The sequence below is a fragment of the Bombus impatiens genome, unplaced genomic scaffold, assembly GCF_000188095.3.
Source record: "Bombus impatiens unplaced genomic scaffold, BIMP_2.2 scf_0543, whole genome shotgun sequence".
Classification (NCBI taxonomy): Eukaryota; Metazoa; Arthropoda; class Insecta; order Hymenoptera; family Apidae; genus Bombus; species Bombus impatiens.
The window spans coordinates 2,809,517-2,832,764 of record NT_176962.1 but is presented as its reverse complement, the minus strand read 5'-3'; the positions used below and the strand labels follow the sequence as shown (position 1 = coordinate 2,832,764).

The window sequence follows — 23,248 nt, the reverse complement described above, 5'->3', positions numbered from 1 at the left end:
GCAGGGAACTCGAGAAGCCGCAAAGCTACTTTCTCATCTCCGTGGTAACGCTAAAACTGCGTTACGCGGCACACCGAGGAACCTGCTGAACGACGTACCCGCGACCAGCCCAGGCCTAAATACCCACGGCATTCCAAAACAATATAGCCGCTCAGCTAACTTCTAACGCTGACCTACGTTCTAACTAGTCCGGCCTCGCTACTCGCAACTGCTAACTCGGTTACTCTTCCAGGCTCCTCGCCTTCCCCTGCCCTCTTCGCCATCGTTTCGTGTTTCGCTTCTCGAAGAGCGAAAATCTTCCTTTTGGTACTGGGTGTTGTTCAAATTTTTTAAATAATTATATAGTAAACAGGTAATTATCCGAACCAATTGGAACCGAGGTGATTCGGAAAATCGAATTATTCGGGATAATGAAACATGCATGCAATCACCAAAAAATGCTACCTTCGAATGCACCTTAAAAAATTCTTTCTTCCTTATTTCGCTACGCAACAATTCTGCTTTCTTTGGTTAGAATATCCAATCCGGCATTTTTTAAAATTCTGAGTGGCTCGTTCGTTCACGGAAACGAGTACAAATTGAATCAGTATTGAGCAATAAAACAAAACTTCACTTAACGAACAGATGAAATTTAAATTTCCATGCAACCTTCTTTGAGACTGCTTGCTTGGACCAGTCGTTTTCTCGTTGACACTACGAAAGGAAAATGTGTAAGGCGGACATCGTCGCCCTTATGGAAACTTCGTAACCGGTTACATTGACGAGCCACGACACCGCAGGATCCGACAACAATGAACTTATCTCTCAAAACCGAGAGTCCCTTGGTTATTTAATGAGCCGACCCATAAGGCAGTTTGCCGATTACGACGCTGTTAGCCAGCGTAACGGTGGCGCATCGTCTGAAACATTTGCCTTTGCCTCAAGATCCTCCGCTCAGTCCCTTGCCTACGGCCGTTTCGCGAAGCATCGCAATTACCACGCCAGGAACTGTGCGCCGAGCAAACCAGAAATTCGAGTGTAATTGTCCCGCGCGGCCCGCGCTAAAGATCGAGACGGAATTGGATCCTCGCGGGAGATCCTTTGGCGCCTGGTTTATCGCGATCTCTCGTTTCTAACCTTTCGAAAGAACAAAGACTTTTCTTATCTGCTTGAGATACCTGGGTTAAGTTTTTGGAAACTTTTGTTAGACTTTTGAAGCAAACATTTTGGAATCTTGCAATTATACATGAAACTTATGAATGAAATTACAGAAGGACGTAAAAGTTTAATACGTATAAGACACTTTTTTTTTCTTTTTTTTTTTAATGAACTCAACCTTGTTAAACATTATATTATTTCTCGTTTTCCTAATCTTTGCTCCTACGGAGAATTTTAACATCGCGTATCGTGTTTTGAGTAGGTACAGAATATAATAATACGACGCAGAGAATAGAAAAAAATAAGTATAAAAGGAGTACATGGCACGACTTACTAAAAATATCTATGATCGACTTAGCTTGGCTTAGCACCAGAAATCTCAAAAATGAAGTCACTTACAACAGATCACAATTTACATGTCACTTGTGTCACTCTGTTCGGTATGGATGAAAGACACGGGGTTTGTATCGAATTACAACAATGCACCGATAAAAATCTCAGATCCTTCCGGTTGAACAGGGTGACTATTAATATTAAGCTTTTAACGAGAAACACGTTTACACGAAACCCGATTTAACTCAGGCCAGGGGCTCGATACCAGCCGGTAATCCTGTTAGTCTGGTAATCGTATTTGAGGCACGGATCGTTAACTTATCGCTTCGCGGGAGATTTTACGTTGCGATTTCCGGGACCGGTTGCGCTCGCGGCAATCAATGAATTTATTCGCGCGCAACTAGCCAATGTTTCGAAATGCGCGCGGATTTTCTAACCTTGTTACTTTTGATATTCGATTGTAAGCATTTCCTAACCTCTTTGCTTTCGTTGCGTTTCGTTCCGATGTATTCGTCCCGATTTTTGAAATCGGCATTCCTTGTATAAAATTTCGAATTTCCATGTTGTTGACACCTATCTCTTTCGTGTTTCATTGCATTTACTTTGTCGTAAGATACGTGACGAGTAATGTCTACTAATCTCATACGTGGAATGAAAATTTAAAATGAAAATTTCATCGAGATCGTTACTGTGAGCTACAAAGGGGTAAAAAAAGGTTGAAAATCGCAGTTTCTCACAACATTCGACCTATAACTGTAATAAATCTACATCTTTCAATGTCTGCCGTTTGTTTCTGCATCAACCGGTTTTCATGAAATTTTCAGCATGTCATAAATCTTCAAAATCTGTTGTTTAAATTTTTATTACAGGCTCAGATGAAAAAAGGTTATAAAAAATGACCTTTACTTTTTTCTCCGCAATTCCAACCAATTGTAATATTTTTAAAAAAATTTTTACGCTCCACCTAACAAATTAATTCTTTTAACTCCTAAAAAAACCAGTCTGATCCAATTTTAAAAAGTTATTCTGTTCCAAAGAATTCCAGAATATATGTTAATGCATACCTATGTATTTTACTTTTACTTTTTCTACAAGAAAATTCCATCGTGTACATTTTTTTGATTTCTCAAATGATTACCCCGCTCCTATTATACCGATCAATATAAAGACATTAAAACAAATATAAAAACGCTCGTTTTTTACAACGTGTGCATTTAAACATTGACGATCATATGGATACTCTCAGTAGTTAATTTTCTGTCATCAGTTGACGTATCAAAATTCTCCGTATTGGATCGTTCGGAAAGCTAGTTTCGATTTATATTTCGATTCGATGTACATTTATTGAGTTATATAAGTGCTATTTTGTTCCACGATCTTTCTCCATCTTTCACGCAAATTGAATATCCCATCCTTTCAGAACCTCTCAGGTTTTTCGCCAAAAAACTGTTTAATATGTCTTTTTACATCGACCAAATCCCTTAAAAATTGGAACGAACTTTCCGAGCGATCCAATATATGTTATGAGTAATACCTGAGCGAAGTGAAGTCGTTTCCGATGAGCGGGGAACGTGGTATTTTGAGACTGCATTGATAATTGGTTGTGATCGCGCAAGCGCTATCTTATTTTCATCGAGTAAGAGTGAGTCAGTGTAAATGCTTAGCTAATTTATTTTCTCCTTCTGACATATATCACTGAGTCACTTACCAATGACCAATGCGGCCTCAAAGTGCCACGTGACCGTGTTTCCTGCTCTCCGGAAGTGGCTTTATATCTCTCGCCAGAAGTGGAGCTTTATACTCGGATCTGCATTCCCATGTTCGTGATATCTATCATGGTATCGATATTCCTATGTACACTATTCCTCATTCTCCAATATTCTTGCCACCGATGTACAATCTTTCTAATTTTCTAATTTCTTTTCAGTCCGCAATTACACGTATTTTCTAATCTCGTCATTTTCAATATATAATTATATATATATATATATATCGAATGCTTATACGTCATTGCTATAGAATTTTCACTGTCAATATGCAATCGTGCAGGCTTGATAATTTCGTAAATCTCAAAATACGAACCTGTACGTCTTCCGACGGCGTTACTTTAGTTCGCGCGCGAGGATGAGTACGAGAATTTGGCGGCAAATGGAATGACTACATGCAATGGGCAAATAATACAACGAATAATGCATGATACAATGACAGGCAATGAGAATGGCGCGAGAAATGGTGATGCTGAGATGATGTGAAAGTGAACTTACCATTGGTGAGATGCATGCGAGAATGCTCGTCTGGGAAGACAGTTTCGGAACGATCGCTGGCCGTGGAGCTGCTACTCAAAGCACTCGTGTGACCTCGTCGCGTTCGTCGCCCCAAGGTCCCGCCACCGGTGCTCGTCTTTTTCGATGGCGCCGCATAAACCGTTTCACCTACGGTGTATCAGAATCGTTGGAATATCTTTGGGTACATTAGAATATCTTTTCGTAGAGTCTTGCGACAGTTAAAGCGAATAGAATTTAAAGATGCTATATGCTATCGGAGAATAAGGATACATTTTTCAGCTACTGTACATTTACTCTGGGAATTCGTCGTGGAATGAAATGGAAAAGGATAAACAGAAATGATATCTTTTAAACGTCTGGTTAATTTTTAGACGGATACTTGATATCGTACTTTTTCATTCTTCAAGTACTTTTATAACCAAGTGCCTTTGTAAAAGAAGAAAGAGTACAGGTTGACGAAGAAGATTCAAATTTAAAAACTAAGACGAAATAAAAACCATCGAGACAAATAATAAAATAAGAACTTTCACGTGAGTACTGTTTAAACGAATTTTCCTTATTTCAACACTCGGTTTCGTTTCTCCCAAAATTAAAAGTTTCTCAGACATTCAAGTACGCTTCTACCGACTCTCCATATTTTTCTGAAAGAATCCTGGTATTCTACTTTAACTTTCCGACTACATTAACCGACAATCGATGCAACAGCAAGTTAATATTTGCAAGAGCCAGAGACGAGATATCGTGAATGTTATTCCGAATCGCGTAGCGAGCGTTTCTGTTGCATTAATCAAGTCGACCGGGTTGACTCGCAACATAACGTTAGCGAGACTCGTCTCGTGGCATTTGTAAGTATCATCTTCGTTGCAAGTGTATACGAGCAAACGTAACTCGCTCGCGGCTCTAATTAACTCCGTACCGTTGCCATTGCGGGATCTCTCCGATGATATGCTCCCATTGTAATGATGCCGGCGAGAGTTGGTGCTCTCCAGGGGAAACGGAGATGCCTGTCGATGATTCGGCGTCAAGGTTGGAGGCGGCGTTGGGAATGGTGTTGTCGGATTATCGGTAGTAGCGGCGCCCTCTGTGTCGGATCCTGTACGATACGATCGGTCACCAACGCCTGCAATCATAAATTTTGCATGATTTTAGTGCTTGAGATTGCCAATGATAGATAATTGGGATTGGCGGAATTTTATGGTTTGATCGTTTTCCTCGAGAGACGATGTGCGTAAATTAAATATCGTTATCAATTCCAAGTTTCCAAACAGACATAGTATTTAAAATTTGTAGTAGATGTAGTATAAAAGATGTAGTAAAGTTGTATTTCTTTTTTATAATAATTCCAACACTAAATATAATTTTCCAAATATTTTCAAATTACCAAAATATAAGTATTCCTCGTTTTGTCATCTATATAAAATTGCGTACAATGGGATGAGAATATTTTGCGGACGTTTAAAGATCATTAATTTTCATCTCACGAAAACAAGGTTTCGGATCTCTCTCCAATTCCCTTTCTCATTGTAATCCATTAACTCATCGACAAAGGGTCGCCCGTATCCTCAGCGGACCACGTCAAGCCTATCCCAACGCGTCTGCTCTTAAACGTGGCCTCATTGTCATCGGCTTGTCCATCGAACCGAACGAGTGTCCGACGTGTCGCTCACTATGCAAATATGATTGTTCAAGATCGAAATGGGATGTAAACCTGGTTGTCGGACGACGGATCGGTGACTAGTGATTTCATCGCGTTTAAGAACGAATACACTACCGTTCATAATTCATCATATCACTTATTAATTACAAACCTAACGTTTATTAAAACAGATTTATAATAATCCTCCATAGGCAAACAAAATTTCATTTCTTGAATTTCTTTTTACTAAGTTTTTATTTTTATTTAAAAAACCTTTATAACAGAGATAGAGAAATATAACTGATAAATTGATAATTATCCTAAGACTATGTCAAGTTAATTGAAAGCTTAGAATAATAGAAAAATTATACGTAAATTTATTCTATAATTCCAATGTTCCTTTATAATCTAACTTAAATATAACAACGTCCTACTGACTTATGAACGGTAGTGTACCTCTGTCAAGTTAATGACGGGTATAGTCATCAACGCGATTTGACGTATCCGGTTATACACGGCATACGCTGCACAGCTATGTCGAGAACAGCGTGCTCTCGCGATATCTCCGTCATTTCATTTTAATGCCACCTTTCTTGGCAAGCTTCAATTTGCTCCTGTCCTTGTTAAACTTTCTTTTGTAATTAATTTCCATAGGCAACTTGCAACGGGCACTTCGACCCGTGTCGTTGCTTGGAGTCCGCGTTTACTTAAGTTGCACGTTGCGAGAACAATCCCACTTTTTAAATCGTAATAACGTAAAAGTAAAAATAGTACTTTCTACTGACATCGTAGCGAGTTAATTTGTTGGAGGTAGAATATTTTGTCCATTCGCATTCGCCATCACCGTGCAAATTCATTTTAACTCGCTTTTGTTCCGTTCGTAAATGCAAAAAATGTAGGAAAAATAAATCACGCATCACCTTCGATAGCAGTTACTACGTATCATTTCAATTTTCAGTGGAATCGCCACTCGTAGCTCGTACGACACCCGTCACATACCGTCGTATCCTGTTTACGCGCAGGCATCCTGTGCGCTACCGATTGGCTGTGACAATCGGCGCACATCACAGCGGCAACGGTTCATCACGTCGAAATATTCTTGTCGACGATGCTTGACGGTCCGTGACGCGAAAATGACAGTACGCGTGGCTCGATTCAACGCCGCGGCTGATTCAACGATGCTTCGCTGTAAGTGTACCTATCATTTATGTTACACGGCTCAACAGGCGTGATTTTGGTTTAATCCGGAACAAATTTTAATGCTATCTCCTCATTCGTCAGCAGCCTTACGTAGGAATTTTTGGAGAACGTGATTTAACCTTAGTTGTAGCATTTTTCAGCACTTGACTAGTTTTCGCAACAAGTTATTTTGTAAACGATTAAATACTTTTGAACATCGCGTAGATCTTATGGATTTTAGCATGTTTAAATTATCCAGAGAAATCCGCAGTTTAGCGATGAAATGCTAGAGCTTTGTACGATATCTGCACTGGAAAAAAATCCAAAGATAAGAGTATAGTATCGGTTTTCTAAATGTTGCGATACCACCAAATTGCACTATAATCCGGACAGTAAAGAACTTATGTAAAATAACAGGATTTTGCAGGGAATCATGAACTGGGATTGCGACACTATAAAGTAGCCCAGATATTTCAGGTTAGCTAATCCTGGCTGTAAAGTGCGCAACCGTTCGAAAAACAGGATGGTTGTGGAAAAAGTTACGGTGGATCGAGGGAAGTGTAGAGGATAAGAACAGTAGCTCGTTGGCTGGATTAGGAAGGTGGTTAGAGCCCGTGTTTCGATAGCCTCGCACCTATTTATCAGCGTGTAAAGAGGTACGAGACTACGTGTTGGAGTACTTAAAAAAATCACGCTGTTCCGCTATTCTTTTTATCTTTGCTCGCCATTTAACCTTCGCTATGGTATAATGAGAACAATTTGAAATTATGTTGGAGATCTGGCCTGTAATAGGCGGCATATTTCATGTAATTCTTTTCATAGAAATAAAGTTGAAAGAGCTTAATGTTCGTAAATTTTGATAATGAAAATATCACACGTTTCTTGCTTTTTAAAAAAAATTTCTTCGTTCGGTTGTTAACCACATTTAATCTGCTGGCTAATCTTTACGCTACGTAACTTCCGCCAATTAATCCATCCCTCTCGGCGTATGTCGAGTGGTCAGGGCGTATCAATCAATTGTCCAGTATTCCTGGAAAGTTCCAATTTAAAATAGAAAAATATTCTTTAATTTTCAATGTTCCTTGTTCCTCTTTTTAGATGTTATTCGTACAATATATGCATATCGTTGTGAATCTTTATAGCGAAGGAAAACGCATTTTAATAGCATCTGAAATAAAGTTGTATTTCGCATTCTACTGTGGTTAAACGCTGCAACAAAGTTTAACCGATGCTCGGTCACCGCCTGTTGACTCGACCGAAGTACGACATGGATACGATATTCGTCTCGTTAATTGGCGAATAATTGCTCGTTGAAGGAACGCGCGATCTAATATACTATTAAACTTCCTTCCGCGGCGAAGGACAAAAGGGTATCAAGACAGTGGGAAAAGATGGGCGTCTCAGGAAGCTATAGCGGGAAGAGTTTAGTATAGAAGAGATGAGGGGATTGAATCTTGTCGGTAATTAATGAGGAAAGTTTTACAAATAGCCGATGGCATAGTCACTAAACGCCTTAGTGAAACCGTGAATTCCATCCGCAAGCAAAATATATCCCGTGAAAGTTAGTTTTTAATTGATAATCTTTCCCGGTATAAACGGTAATCAGCATTCCATTCCGTTTCCCTGTCCACCTAATTGCTCCTTCTTCCCGCCGCTGGCTCGTCGATAAGCGAAAGGGAAACGAAGAGAACGAGACTTTCGAGGACTGTAAATAAATTGCGCGTATAGATTTTGCGGGATTTAAGTTTGTTTGAAGGGAAGAGAAAGGCTTTATAGATACTGGGGTATTATACAGTGTATTAAGGAAGAAAAGGGTCTCTTTAAGAGTTTATGGTAGCTATTCACCAAGAAGAATAAAGTGTTTGATACCCTTTTTAACAACATATGAGATGAAAAAGGGGTTAACAACTCAATTCTATATTTCAGAACGTGCAAACATTCATAGGAAATTCATTCGAAAAAAGTGAAGCAAAGTGACAAATCCTAAACGAAATGCCGTTTCTACCAACTCATCTATTCGCTATCCATTGATAACACTAAGCACCGCTTAGAATTAAGAATGCTTACAACTATCAGAGAATTAAAAATTCGTTCATTCGTCGACGATTTTACAACACCTCAATGCCTACTCTCGCTCTCTCCCAAACGTTCATCTACCATTTCTTTATCACGACAACGAGACCAATCCTCGCGACATCAAAGATGGAAATCCGGTGAAGAAGGCATCGTGGCCGCGATATAAAGAGAGATACGGGCAAGATGGGCAGGCCCGATAGTCGAGACGTCTGATAGAACGAGTAGCCGAGGGCCGGGGCAGCGGCGCTGATATTGCTCGCATTAAACTTTCATATTCAATCTTGCCACCCACCGTTGGGCTCTTTCCTTCGTTCCCTTCCTTTAGCCGGAAGGTCGTGGCGCCGAGAGCAAGCTCGGCCCCGCATCAGCCCCACATGTAATTGTGTTATGCCCTCTTCTCTCCCTTCGAGCTCTCCCATTCTCCTTTTCGCGAGCTTTCCGCTCTTCTCCCCCACCGTCACGTTTCGTACTCTTCGTTCCCGCAATTTCGTGCCGCGTTTTCTATAGATTGGATTTTCTAATTCGCGTTTCGCCGTAGCTTCCGGCTTTACGCTGCGGAGATGGTTGGGTTTTCGGATGCGTAGCAGGATTACGCGAGTTATGACTCGGCGAGAGTTGAGAAGGTTAGTATTGGAAGCTGTTTGCAACATGTATGTGTTTGAATAGCGTGGATAGGTGCGGAATGTTGGCTGTTTGTGGATTAAATATTTCGTGGTTGGATGGTTTATGCTGTATTATGTAATGGACTGGTTGGAGATTTATTATACGCGAAGGTAGGAATGCGTTTAGGTGTAATTTGTATCGGTATTGTAGATTTCGTTAATAAACAAATTTTAGTTACGATTACCTCGGTAATATCAGTTTAAGCTGCTTCATTAACAGGTAACGTGCCAAAACCCACAAAACCTAATCCTATCGTACTTCGTTCAGAGCAACTGAACCGTATGATGGGCTGAAAATTATACCGGTGACAGCCAGTTTCTAGTTACTTCGATAAAAATAAATTCAAAGTTGTTAAAAGTTGTTTAAAATCTTGCCTAACGCTACTGTCATTTTCAGCTCGCCATATACCCACGAAAAAGCCTCGTATTTAAGAAAATTCATCTCCATATCGGTTCTTTATTCGGCGTGGCTAACGAGCGCTGGATGTGCAGGATAACAGGGACAAACGACAGTAGCACTCGACACCGTGCTCCCATTACACGTCCTCCCTCCATCAACCTCTCGGTGTCCATGGTTATTCTTTATTCGACGGTGTCACGTGTCGCATATTGTCGAACATGTAACGACGCGTCGTACGCGCGTCAGGTAATAAAATCGATAGTCCAGCCGGCCAGTTTTGTCGCTGTCGCTCACACTTCCGGTTAAAAAACTAAATCGGCCGGTGCTGCAGGTACCACGGCTAGAAAAATAATAGTGTTCGGGTCTGGTATTCACCGGTAGGCCGGAGCCGGTTCCATAGAATCGCTTTGATTCGGTAGCGCTAGCGTACCTGTGCACAGTTTATTGTGCTGACCAGCGTTGATTGGAAATATTGGTTCGTTGTTTACCGTTATTCCCGGCGCGAGTATCTCAGAACAATGTCCACCGTGGCCCGGCACGTGCAACAAGCGCCGCTGTTTGCCTTTTATTCCGTTTCCTGACGATCTTTTGAGCGCCACCGCTCTCGAAACCTGTCAATTACGCTGTCGTATTTACGTACCAGCGTCCACCGTTGATCGAAACAAATAACAGACCGTCTGGCTTCGTATAGGTTATAGTATCATAGGGCTTCGATTTATTGTCATATTTCGAGAAACTCGCATCGCCTTGGTCCCCTCTTCAGTGTCCGGCTCACGAAGGGTAGCGCACCCGGATGAAAAATGACCCAACTATTTTTCTTCGATTCCTTACTCGATGCGACATAATACGCTGCTGGAAACGATTAGGACCACTCCCCGTATATACCGGTCATTTTATTGGTCGATGAAGTATTCATTAGTTTCGATGCTGACGGTATTGGCTTTTGCTGGACTCTAGGTGTAATCTGATGATCTTAGAGGTAACGTGGATCCACGGGTTTAACGAATCCCCGAGATTTATAATAGTGGATATAACTGACACCTGTGGCAACATTTGTTTTAAGAGGAATACACGAATATTAGGAAATTGTGGCGGCACATTTTCATGCACAATATATTAGGTTGTCCGAAAAGTGCCTTTCTTTTACAGACACGTCTTTTACAGCGATGCATCTTTATACAAACATGAAACCTAATCTGTCGAACGTTGTGATCTTTATTTTGATAGAACAAAAGGATCATATGTAATTCGATAAAATAATATAAAACGGAAAATGTCGTGCATCCATTATTTCCTTATAAAACGGAAAAAACTTTTTGGACAACCTAATAAAATCGATACACAATCGCATCATAACTCTAGTAATCATAAGATGTAGAGATACAGCTATTAAATTTTACATATACAATATTTCTACGAAGATATAAAAAATATTCGTTCGCAAAGATATTCATCATTTATACATATTATAGGGAAGTTGGACGCATCGTGCGAATCCTTCGAAGAGTATTAGCGTGAAGACTGAAAAACGAGGAGTTGTAGGGCGGCGAACTTTTCCAAGTAAGCTCGATGGAGCGCGAGAGCGCGTCCAAGGTGCATTCGATGACCGAGCGACCACCGCTGTCATGGCAACGGTCCACCGCAAACAAAATCCATCCCCCCGCGACGCGACGGTTCTCACCGCGGAAGGAATTCCCGTCGAGCTGAAGAAAGCCCGCGCTCGGTCAAAGACATGGGTCACCGCGAATTCCGCTTCCGGCCACTACCAGCCAGGATCAATCCTTGCGGAGGATTCCTTGTTCCAGGAAGCTCGAATCGCTTCACCGAAAACCTAACCCACTGAGAATTTACGAGATGCAATTTGTAGATCAGTAGGAAAGTGTGAAGATGTTTTACACGAGGGGATGTTTGGAGTATTAGGTTTAGGGTGCAGGGGAAAGGCTCTGGTAACTTCAAGGGAATGAAGTAGCGGTTGGGAAAGATTGGTACGTTTGGTAGTATTAAACTGAGATTTTGACTTAATAGGTTAATTAGGTAGTTGTTCGTAGGTTCAGGATTTAGGGACGTTAAGAGTGATTTTTCTTACTTTGAGTTTTCTGCAATATGTTTGAAATACAGAGAGTTGGTTAGGCTGTTTTGCTAAGAGAATGCTATAAAATGTATAACTTGGAGTTATATTTTTTATAATTAGAAAATTTTTGTCAATATGCTTTACTATTGGCGAGTTAGGATTCGAAATGGTCCGAACGTAGGTGGAATCGATATTGACGAGTAATCAAAATGGACAGCGCAATCAAATTGCAATCTACGATATCTGACGCACTCGACGAACTCCCCTAATTAGTTGTGAATAGTGTTACGTCCGAGAAGAATCCCTTCGATCATGGAACCTGACGATTAATCTGGAACGTCGGTAATTTTATGCGTTTCGCCTAACGAACGTGGGGCATTTGACGAGGGTCGCGATGAAATATGACTGTCAGAAGATAAATTGGGGTTACAGCAAATTGCTGGCGCATTCAAAACTTGTTTATCCCGTGGCCAGTCCTCGGTGATAAATACAAATTAGAAATAAAGAGATGGCAATTGAAAGAACTGTAACAATGGACATTGTAGTTGACGTTACGAAAATTGGTACAAAATTGAAATATCTTCTCATGACCCATTCGTTTATCTTTTCTTTTGTTCTTGTAATTAAATTCGACGTTGTTCTTGAAGACTTTTACTTTATTAATCGAAAATTAAACGATTTTGCTAATTTTATAGAAGGATTTTAAAATGGACAAGAAGAAGAAAGAATAACGAACAATACGTGAAATATTTTTGTTTTTTCAATATCGAAACTCAGGCAAAATTCACATCCTATATCATCCAAACGTCATTAACTATTCAGAACAGTTTCTTCGAAGTATGCTCATAATATCGTCATAAAAAATCGATTTACTAGGGATTCATAAATCCACTGTCGAAAGTTCTCGCCACTCCTCCCAAGTTAAACACGAATCCCCGAAATTTGAATAGCATCGACGCGTTCCAGGCTAGCCTTTCCCTCTCAACGCAGCCTAAATCAATATGAAGCTTTTACCCTGCGACGTAGGGGAGCCATCGAGAGCAGGACACGTCTGTGGGAGGGAGCTGCTCATCGGGTGCCCTTACGTATCGAAATTTAATATATAGAGAGATATAAGATCCATCAAATTACCTGATGAAATCGCTCGCGTACAAGAAAGTACGGGACCTCTTATCAAAGATTAATTACAGAGAGACAATACGTAGAAGAAGAAAAGGCAAGAGGAGCGTCTAGACAAAGACGGGATAAATAGAAATCGATAAAAAGAATATCTGATCTTAATCTGTAACTGGTGTAATAACAAAAGAACAGACAAGAGGAAGAAGTAAAAAAGAAACAACTAACCCAATCATGGTGCGAGAGAAACTACGTTTCATTTTCCTACGAACGGTTGCTAAACAATTCGTTTTACAGCCACGGCCCATTGAGGCTGGAACAACGTTCCGACGTGCCGGCTACGCGAATAAATACCGGTAAAGTATACACTGGATTGGATGAACAGAGAGAACGTGAAAAGAGTAAACGGTGCATCGTTGGAACAAAAATCGATTCGAGTTCCACGCGTACCGTTGGCCATCGATTCACTCGATGCTTGGCCGTCTCACAGAAATGAATTCCCTTTTTCCTCCTCCTCTATTTTCTCCTTTCGTTCCTTCCTTTCTCCCTCTCTCTCTCTCTCTCTCTTTCCTTTTTTTTATCCTGTTCTTAATCGGTCGCTCGGAGAACGCGAACCACCCTCGCCGCTTTCGTCGACGGAAAGAAGAGGATAGGCAGCGGAACGCTTGGCGGGTTATCGCGGCGGCACCATAAAGGGCACGGGGGAAAATACGCGTAAGAGGTTGTAGCCGGCGCGCACAATGTGTCTTTTTACTAACTGTCATATGCATAGGGAACAACGGGGACCGTCTACAGAGGCTGCTATCGAAAAGCAATTTCCGAGACGTCAAATGGAATGGAATAGAGTCGGGGAAAAGAAACTTCGGTGACATTTTCGTTGGTAACCCCCGGTGCCCGTGGCTCGAGATCACTTTCAGTGTGAGAGTAAGATTTCCTAAAAAAAAGAAGAAGAGAGAAAAAAAAATGAATAGAAAAGAGGAGAAGGAGGAGGAGGAGGAGGAGGAGGAGGAAAAGAGAGTGGGATGGGACTCGGAGGGAAAAGAGGGTAAAAAAGAAAAGCGAGCAAGAAATAGCAGAGGAGAAGCCGTATCTTCAACAGGTGCAAAGTGTCGTCCGTTGAAAGGGCCACTCCTCGTTTCGCCTCCTGCTTCAATCCCGTTCCTCTTCCTTCCGCTTCTTAAACCGCAAGGCCTTTGATGAAAGGCCTAAAGCTAGCGCTCACCTTTGGGGAAAACGAGCCGCGGTCCACCGCCGTGTCATAATAAGCCGATGCTATGTTTGGCAATCTAATACATTTTCTAATGAGTATGCGTAATAACTATCGTTTCTCTTCTTTTCGTACGATTGCGATGTAGTTTGTGTCGTATTTAGTTGTAGTGTGAGTTTCAGTTTGAACTAATGCGTCTATGCGTGTGCTTGTGTAAGTATTAAATATGGATAGCGTATATTTTATTGGAAAATAATACAAATTCTTTCGTTTCGTATTGCTTTATTTCAGTTGTGAATTCTGGTACCGTTTTCGTTTGATATTTTGGGACTCGAAGAAGTTTTTGTTAGGGACGAATTCATTACTGTTAGAAAAATCTCTCAGTATCGTAAGTAAATGATTAGTAAGACTTGTTTGGAAGAATGCGATATCTCAATAGTTTATCGCATAACTTTTTCGGATAAGTAAATTGATTCGTTTTACTTTTTTATATTTAATATTTCATACTATTGATACTTCATTAGTAATAAAATCAAGATAACAAGTTCAGGACATAATAATTCATAACTCTGAAATTGAAAATCTTTGTTCATAACTTTATGTAGCAATATGAAGATTAATGAATTTGTTGAATATATCAGAGATTAATAACCCATTTTCAAACATTTTAGACATAACTCATAATTATTCATTGGCAAAATTTCAATCATTAAGCGTACAAATCGGTCCAAGCTCAATCTGTCAAAGCGATCAACAGCATTTCAATTTTCAAATACAGACATTTCTAAATCAAGAACTTCTCGCACAAAAATTAGCACACAAACTCATTAGTATTCCCGAATCCATCACATCACGTTAACCTATTAAAATACGAAAGCAGCTTACTGCAAGCCAAAGATATCTGATTTGTAGTAACAAAATTGAAGGGAAATTCAAAGGAGAAATTTATCTTCGATCATTAAGCTTCCCAACTAAATTGTTATCAGTCTGTAGATTTTTACGTATTTATGAAAAATTGAAAGGTACAGAAATCCACGGAATGCACATAATATCCACGAATATATAAGATCCAAAGTAGAATATTACTCATGAATATTTAGTAGATGGCAGAAATTCCTCTTGAAGTTCAATTCCTTTATCTCTATTCACAAAATTGCAATGTGCACAAACACCGGTAATCTAATTATTATAGAATGCCCCATAAACCATAAAATGTCCCCTTTTCGTGAAGATAAACGAGCCTGTTTCGTCGATTTGCGAAATAAAGTCATCGTCGAACAAGAGTAAAACGGTTGCACGCACGATTGAACGTAAAAAGTGGCGGTGGCGCATCGAATCGAGTGCCTACGATGAAACTTCCTTTTGCTGAGCATAAAAAACCAACTGCTCCGTAGGAACGCCGCTTCTGCAACGTTTAATCGCATTTCGCGCGAACAGAGAGCTTCTACCGACGCTGTTTTTGTCCCATTTAACGAATCCTCTGTTTCTCGAGTGCAGCTGCAGTCTGTTTATTTAACCTAAGAAAGATAACGAAAGGAAGCAGCCAGTTTTAGGACAATTCTGTGTGTGTTGGGGGTATGGTATACAAAGCAGTGGTGACGAGAATTACACGTCAAATAGGAAAGGTGGTCGTTGGTAGTGGCAACGTGTAATTTAAGAGAGGCTGGGAAAAGGAAGGGACTCGGAGAGTGCCACTTTGAACCCCTGGAGAGTCTTTCGTTTTCATTGTGATTAGGTTATGTATGTTTCTGACGGAGGAACTAAGAAAAATTGCACTTAGCTTCTGAAAGAAGTCACTTGTTGGCTTGTTATAGTTCGGGAATATTGAATTTGGATTGTATAGCGTTCTCATACTGGCTGTTCTATTCATCTTCACTTTCATGTTGTAGTTAGAATATTCATAAATACGATACAGTGAAAATTATATATAGTCAGTGGATTTTTATAGGAATTTATATTTATATGTTCCAGTGAAGAACTGGAATTTCGATAGAAATTTGTTTCTCCTATTAAACATCATGATTCTCAAACCTTTGAATATCAGGTTCTCTGAATTTGAAAGCTTTCGATATTGTATGTATTTTATGTATTTTTACACCTACAAAATTTCGGATAAATTAATAGGAAGATACGCAGCGTATGCAGTATATTGTTGGAAATTTGTGCTCCGTTCAATTTGCCTTTTTCTTGCGCGTCGTTCCGTTCCCTATTAACGTTTCGACGTATATTACAAGACAGGCGTTCTCGGAACGTTTTGTCGCACAGCTAGCAACGGCAACCGTGTTACTGTTAGATGTTAACGTTTTAAATTAGTTTTACGTCACCGGTGATTGCATAATCGTTCATAGAACTTACATGCTCCAACGAATGTGCAACAATCGCGCAGCGCCGGGTGGTAACTCTCTAATTTGACTCGATTATATCAATCAAAAACAGTAAACTTGCAGTAGCAAAATTTGTTATTAAATAGTTTAACTTTAAATTAGTTTAAAAAGTTCAGTTTGAACAAATGATATAAGTGATTCGTATAATTTTTTCTTTAAAAAAGTTCACTGATGAAAAAATACGAATAAATTGGGTTAAATCGTGATTTTAACGACGTTGTTTTAACGAATCTACGGCAAGTTCTTTTTTAAGGATAGCCCAAGTTGATTTTATCGTCGAATATAAATATGCAGCGACAGAAAAAAGATAGGAAGTGAAAAGGTAAGTAAATGTCCTGGCTAGTAGCGTAGTCAACCAATCCTCAGGCAATGAATCACAGTTTCGTTGAAATAAAAAGTAGAATTATGATTTTTGCAACCAGCTATTTTCAAAAATTTATAAAAACTGTTGTCAAATTAATATTAACCTGGTAAGGAAGGAAAGTGAAAATCAGAATTAGCCACGATTAGACCAACAACTTAGAACAAATCGAACGACATTCCAAAAACGCCACCATTCAAATTTATTCACAGTATAACTTAAAAATGATATAAATATTCTCAGAATTGATCATAGTACACCAAGATAATTCGGTTACTAGATCAGAGTAGAGTTTTAATCCTCGCCCCTCTGCTAATCGACGACGAGCTACTAGAAAATATTTTAATGTATTATTCCGCGGGAAGGAAAATAAATGTGGGAAAGAAGAAGATGTAGCAACAAAAAAAAAAAAAAAAAAAATGAAAAAGAAAAAGAAGGAATAGAAACACCGGTAAAGATAGAGAAATTGAAATTTCAGAGTTCTGTATTTTCCCTCGTTGGATTTACACTGTTTCAACGTTGAAGTCACGTTATTTTCGAGCGTAATGAATGGCCACTACACCTGTTACTGTCTATATTTCACAAACGCCGCCGCGCAACTTCTCTCGTCATCGTCATCGATACCATGAATTAGTTATCGAAGCGTTTCATTATTCGCGTACTGACAATAGCGCGGAGAACCGCAACATACCGTCGCTTAGGAAAGTTTCCCTCTACGCGAGTTCCCCTTCAACTTTCTTATTTTATATTCTTCGAGGTCGGTCGTTTCCTGGTGGGATGACCACGGCACGGCGTCACGACGTCTCCAGTCGATACGATTGGTCGCGATGGAAAATAAGAGAAGCAAAACGAAATTAAGCCTGGGCAAATACAGGAGAAATTAAAATAGAACGCAAGAAATTGAGAAGATGGCTCAACGCAAATCGATATGACGGTACAGGAATTTTTTTAGAAAGAATTATTTTCGAAATTAATTGCCCAAACATTCAAGATCTTAGATTAACGTTGTCGAAACACCACATAGCGCCCCGTTTGCCTCCTTTTTTCTGACCCAGTCGCCTCAAAACGTTCAACGATTCGCCTATTTCGTTGATCGCGATAAAACCGAAACTGAAGTCACTTACTTCCAAGTAGCTTGCTTAACCTGAACAAGGTTTTAAACATTTTGGCTCTTCATATCTCGGCCGCGAAACATCTAGTCTTAAACGCTTTAGCAGAATTCAACTTGCCCATAGAACGTATAACCTACACGCTAAAAGGTTTAATGTCTCGAAAGAATAAATTCCTGTCGGCAAGGTCCCGTGTCGAGATACGTCGACGACACATGGCACAATTAAAATAGTAATAACATCTTCGGGGGGATGACGACGGAAAGGAGATTTAACGCCGGTTTCCGGGCATGAAACAATCTCAGTCACGCGGCGAGCTATGTATCAAACAGATTAGAAGATCTAAACCCGCGGTATTACGGACCCGGAAACGGTCGGCTCGTAACGTATTTCAACGGGTTATCGTTCGCCGCGGAACACAGCCATGTCGGTGAGATGTGCATTGTTAAACAGCGAACTCGGTAAATTCATTATAACGAGGCGACTACTTCGGGTGAAACCGGGCTAAGTTGAAACTACTTCCAAGTACGGTGGATTGATTTTACCGCTTTACACTTCGAAATCAGCCAAGTTCGCCGAAGTTAAAAGCTTCCTTCCGGCTCGTACGGTACGTAAGAAATTTCCAGCCGCATAACGCGTTGTCCGTATGCTCGTTTAATCGTCTGTACTTTATCACTTACACCATAGCCTGATTTTTTCTTGGATAGCTTTTTGATCTAACCTACGAGAATCCGGTAACGCGATTAGAAATTAGAATTGACGACTGTTGAGTGACGCAATTCCGAAAATGATAAATATTACTGTTCATATCCCCTGAATTTTTAATCGATCTGCTTTGCATCGCGTTAGCTGAAAAACTGATGTGACAACGTGACCGGGTAACAGTCAGTTTAATGTCACTCGTGAATATCCTTTAAGAATCTGCGGCAGAAAGAGAAGCGTTTGAGAGATTTCCTGGTCCAATAATTTGAGTGGACGATACCTTGCGAGTCGTTCTTTAGCCGCATTCAATCAATCACAACTATATACAGGGTGGCTGGTAACTGGTGGTACAAGCGGGAAGGTACGTGAAAAAAGAAGTCGAAAATATAGAATGAAAATTTTTTTATAGAATGAAAAATTCGACTTCTTTTTTCGCGTAGAATCACTCCCTTTCCGCTTGTACCATCAGTTACCAACCACCCTGTATAGGTAAAAAAGAGGAACTGAAAAGTCTCAGTCAAAATTTACCTACGAGACTTAATTCTTTCGCGATACAACGTTAGAAACACGGTTAAGATGCAGTGGTCGAACAGTGAGACGCGTAGCGTGAATAATTCCGTCTGCTAACCATTCATTTCACGGCCGATATAAATTATTACCGGCAACGCATTAATTTCCTTTGCGAATAATTAACAACCTGCCGGACAACGAAACCTCGCTCGGGCCGGCGATGGTCAGTCTTAACCCCGGTCGCCGCCATCGCCGAAACGCCCAGTAACCCCCGTGCATGGTCGACATCTGAAATATTAATCATGACTTACACGAGCCGCGTCCCGGACCACCGGTATTCTCTACCTGCATTATTAAGTGGACTCGCGCACGAGCGTAGGCTCGACTGTTGTGGCGGTGCAAAACGGATATGAATACTACCAACCTTCTACGGTGTTATCTTGGGGCAAAAGGGAAATGCGATCACATAAAATATCGAATTCATAAAATCTCTGTTATCAAAGTTGATCAGTGTTGTAACCGATAGTGCATCGATGATTTACTTTTTGTGGACTAATTTCTACTTAAGGTTTCTTAATTATTAGGTCGTCCGAAAAGTTTCTTTCGTTTTATAAGGAAATTTATATTATTATATAATTTTATTTTATTTTCGTTTTATATTATTTTACGGAGTCCATTTTGATCTATCAAACTAAAGATCACAGCGTTCGACAGATTAGGTTTCATGTTTGTATGAAGATGCGTTGTTACAAACGCGTCGTGTCTGTAAAAGAAAGGCACTTTTCGGATAACGTAATATTAAAGAGATGATAATACCTACATTTGCTGTGCATTTATCAACAAAGAATCATAAAACGCAGTTAGTTAATGCAGCATCAACGCACTCGAGCGATAACGTCGCAAACTAGTCGATACTGTTCTATAGAAGAAGAAGGAAACGGCGTGGTTTTCTAGAACGAGAACACTCCAGGGACCGTGGAAATCCGGACGAAAAACCAATAAATCACGTTGTGTTTAACGAACCTTCATGTTTCTATGCACGCCCTTGGGAATAACAGGCAGCGGAAGTGTTGTTTTCACAGGCTGTTGAGCCAGCCGGTCTGTAATGTTCGAAAAGAACGAAGACGATGACGTTTGCTGGTCTCGTTACGCGAGATGCATCTCGCAAGTATACTCGAGCGAATTACGAAAACGTCGACGCGACCGTCGTCATTATCCCTTCGTTTTCACCACTGTAATGGACAAAACTGATCATATTTAATGTCTCTGTGACGAAGATCCAACGCGAATTGCCTTAATTATGTACCTCGGCCCGCTTCTACGTTTGTTCTAACCTACTGATATGGTTTCCCCCTTTTCTTTTTTCTAATGTTCGTTTTACTTTCGTTTACAGCTTTTCTTTTTTACTTTCTCCCTTTCCTATCATTCTGTACACGTTGACGAAACACAATTGTAGCAGATCCAAAAGCTATCTAAACGTCAAAGCCATAACTGGACTAGTAATCTGCGCACGATCGTAAATGTAGATTCGGCTGTATAAGTGACAAACTGTCTCACGAATGATAAGGGATTGGGGATCGGCTAATATCCAAAGTTGTACTATGATCGTTGTTCGATACGATACGATGTGGCTATCAAGCAATAGATGCGGAACTACGCATACCGGTCTAATATTTCTGAAGGACAAGAGTTATCATCCTCGTTCTATTCGACGTGTATTCGAAACGTTGAAACATGCGCGATATTGACAGAGTATTTTATCTTTAATTCATATTCCTTGTACCTAGCACCAGCGCAAACGCAATGGCACATCTATTACTGTTATCAGTAATAGCTAACCTCTGTAGTGCTTTTACTGATCTATCGAATATGTTCCAGCATCTCGATCACATATATATCTATATACATTTATCTTGATGCGTCGGTATACGGCGGACACCCACTTACAATTATCGTAAGTTGCTTCTCAAAAGAGTCGTTAATTCGTAACTTATATGGTGAACACTTTATCACATAAACATTCAAAAATTTATACAGCCAGTGCTACTGGTTATTCGCTTATTTATTATTAATAAACGATGCAACATCTCGCAAGGCGTATTTTTCAAATCGCTACCAAAACATAATTACCAGTTATTGATTAATTCGATTGTACAACATTACAAAAACAACTAAAACTGTTAAAGCTCTGGTCATCAGCAGCACTCTGCTATTAATTCTCCCAATTTAATTAAAGCGAATTCTATTGAAAAAAATCATATGCTTCTCTCAGGATCCTATCTTACGTTTAAAGGTTGAATGCCCCAGCTCCAGCTTCCAATTCAATCACCGCCATCACGAAAGAAGAAAAATAACGCTGCGGAGGTGGTCCGAGGGACGCGCCATCTAGCTCCGGCTAAATATTTTACGCGCGCGACCCATTAGATCGGCTAGCGTAATGGCTGGCAAAGTATTAAATCCGTTCGACGTGGAAACAAAGTTAGTCTGGAGGGCTGTGGACGATCGCGGTGGTCGATGGCGGAACGACGTGGACGCCTCGTCCTCCTCGCCTTCGTCTCTTCTCTCGAATTTCTCGATCCTCGACGCGGCAGCCGCAGATGACGGCAAACTGCTAATAGGAGGCAAGTTTTAAATGCGTGTAACGTAATAACGCGTGCATTAGGCGACTACTATGGCGTCGGCGTCGTCTGCGGCGGCGACAACGATAGCGGAGCCATTCTCTGTAAGGGGTAGTTTGCCTGACAACTCGATTACACGATACCAGCCCGCCTGAGTGGCAAGTGGTGATATATGGCACGCATATACACAGCGCCCTCTGCTTCTCCAGTCACTTAAAATAATGAGAAAGCCCGGTGTATCGGCTCTCCGGCTACGCTCGTTTTCACTTATCCTTTTTTTTCATAGCGATCCCTTACTGTACCCGTTGTAACAGACTCGACGTGAAGCGCCCTCCGCGTCCTCGACGTTGTGGCTCTTCGCCGATCACTCTTTACTCTCCACTCATCTAACTACTCCAAGTAATTACCATGGTGAGGCTACTTTTTACTCTTAATTGAGTAATCGAAGTATAAAGCACGGTTAGTAGAACGGTCATCGCATAATAAATTTGTGTTGTACCGTGCAGCGGATACTAGAAGGTTGAGCGCGGCTTTATAAGAGGCCAATGTTATTAGGACTGAAGTACGGCGGTTACATACCCCACTTTCGGTCGCTGGAGATGTGGAGTAGGGATGATGACGAACGTTGTATATTTTCGCTTGGAATTTCTCCGGTATTAATAAATGTATAAAAGTAAAAAAACACGTTGTACAAATATTTTTGAAGGCCAAATTGGTAAAATCATTACGACAATTTTCCATTTGATTACGTTCCTGGCAAATGAATGACAAAGCAAAGCAAGGAGTATTGTTCCATTCTTAATTAATAACCTCGTTTCGTTTGATAATATTCGCTTACGAAATTTAAATAAATTCGTTTGAAAGTGTCGCTACATTAACCATGGAAAGTGTCTTTTTGGTGCTGGAAACACGTTCGCTTGGCAACGTAACAACCTGGTAAAGCGCCCCCATAATCGCGGCAAATTTAAAGGTAATTATTTCGAAATAAAATCAAGTGTCGTTTGTTCAACTGTTAAATTAGACATGTAACGTAAATTAACATAAATCGAACAATTCGATAAAGAGTATTGTGCACTAGAGCATTTATAACGGTATGCCAATGTTATTATCCGTTTTACCAAAAGGGAAGTGTACACAGTTCTTCGTACAAAGGTTACACCTAATTACCGTCAACCCTATGGCTCGGTTTAATCAGTAAAACGCCAAAATTCAAACTCCGGATTCATTTTCACCTCATCCCCCCCTGAAACGAGATAAAAGAGACCCATTCCTTTTCACGTTCAAAAATATTGCCTCACGTTCGTGCAAATATTAGTAATCATTACAAAGATCAATGCAACGCAAAGTTCTTGTAATTCCATTCGTGCTTTCACCCAGTGATATCTACGATTTACGTCTTTGTATAGAAACATCGTTTCTCTGTTCTATTGTCGACGAATTTCTCATGAAGAGCGGATAGAAG

General features: G+C 40.3%; 1 protein-coding gene across 2 annotated transcripts in view; it reads right to left on the bottom strand.

Annotated features, from left to right (window-relative positions):
- LOC100740629 overlaps positions 1-23,248 on the bottom strand; it is a 463,615-nt gene that overhangs the window by 157,601 nt on the left and 282,766 nt on the right. For both annotated transcript variants that reach the window (XM_033321944.1, XM_012388210.3), the window contains exons 5-6: positions 4,672-4,875; positions 3,735-3,902 (exon numbers count right to left, since the gene is read on the bottom strand). In XM_033321944.1, the coding sequence (XP_033177835.1) occupies positions 3,735-3,902; positions 4,672-4,875 (372 nt within the window). The remainder of the gene's footprint in view (positions 1-3,734; positions 3,903-4,671; positions 4,876-23,248) is intronic.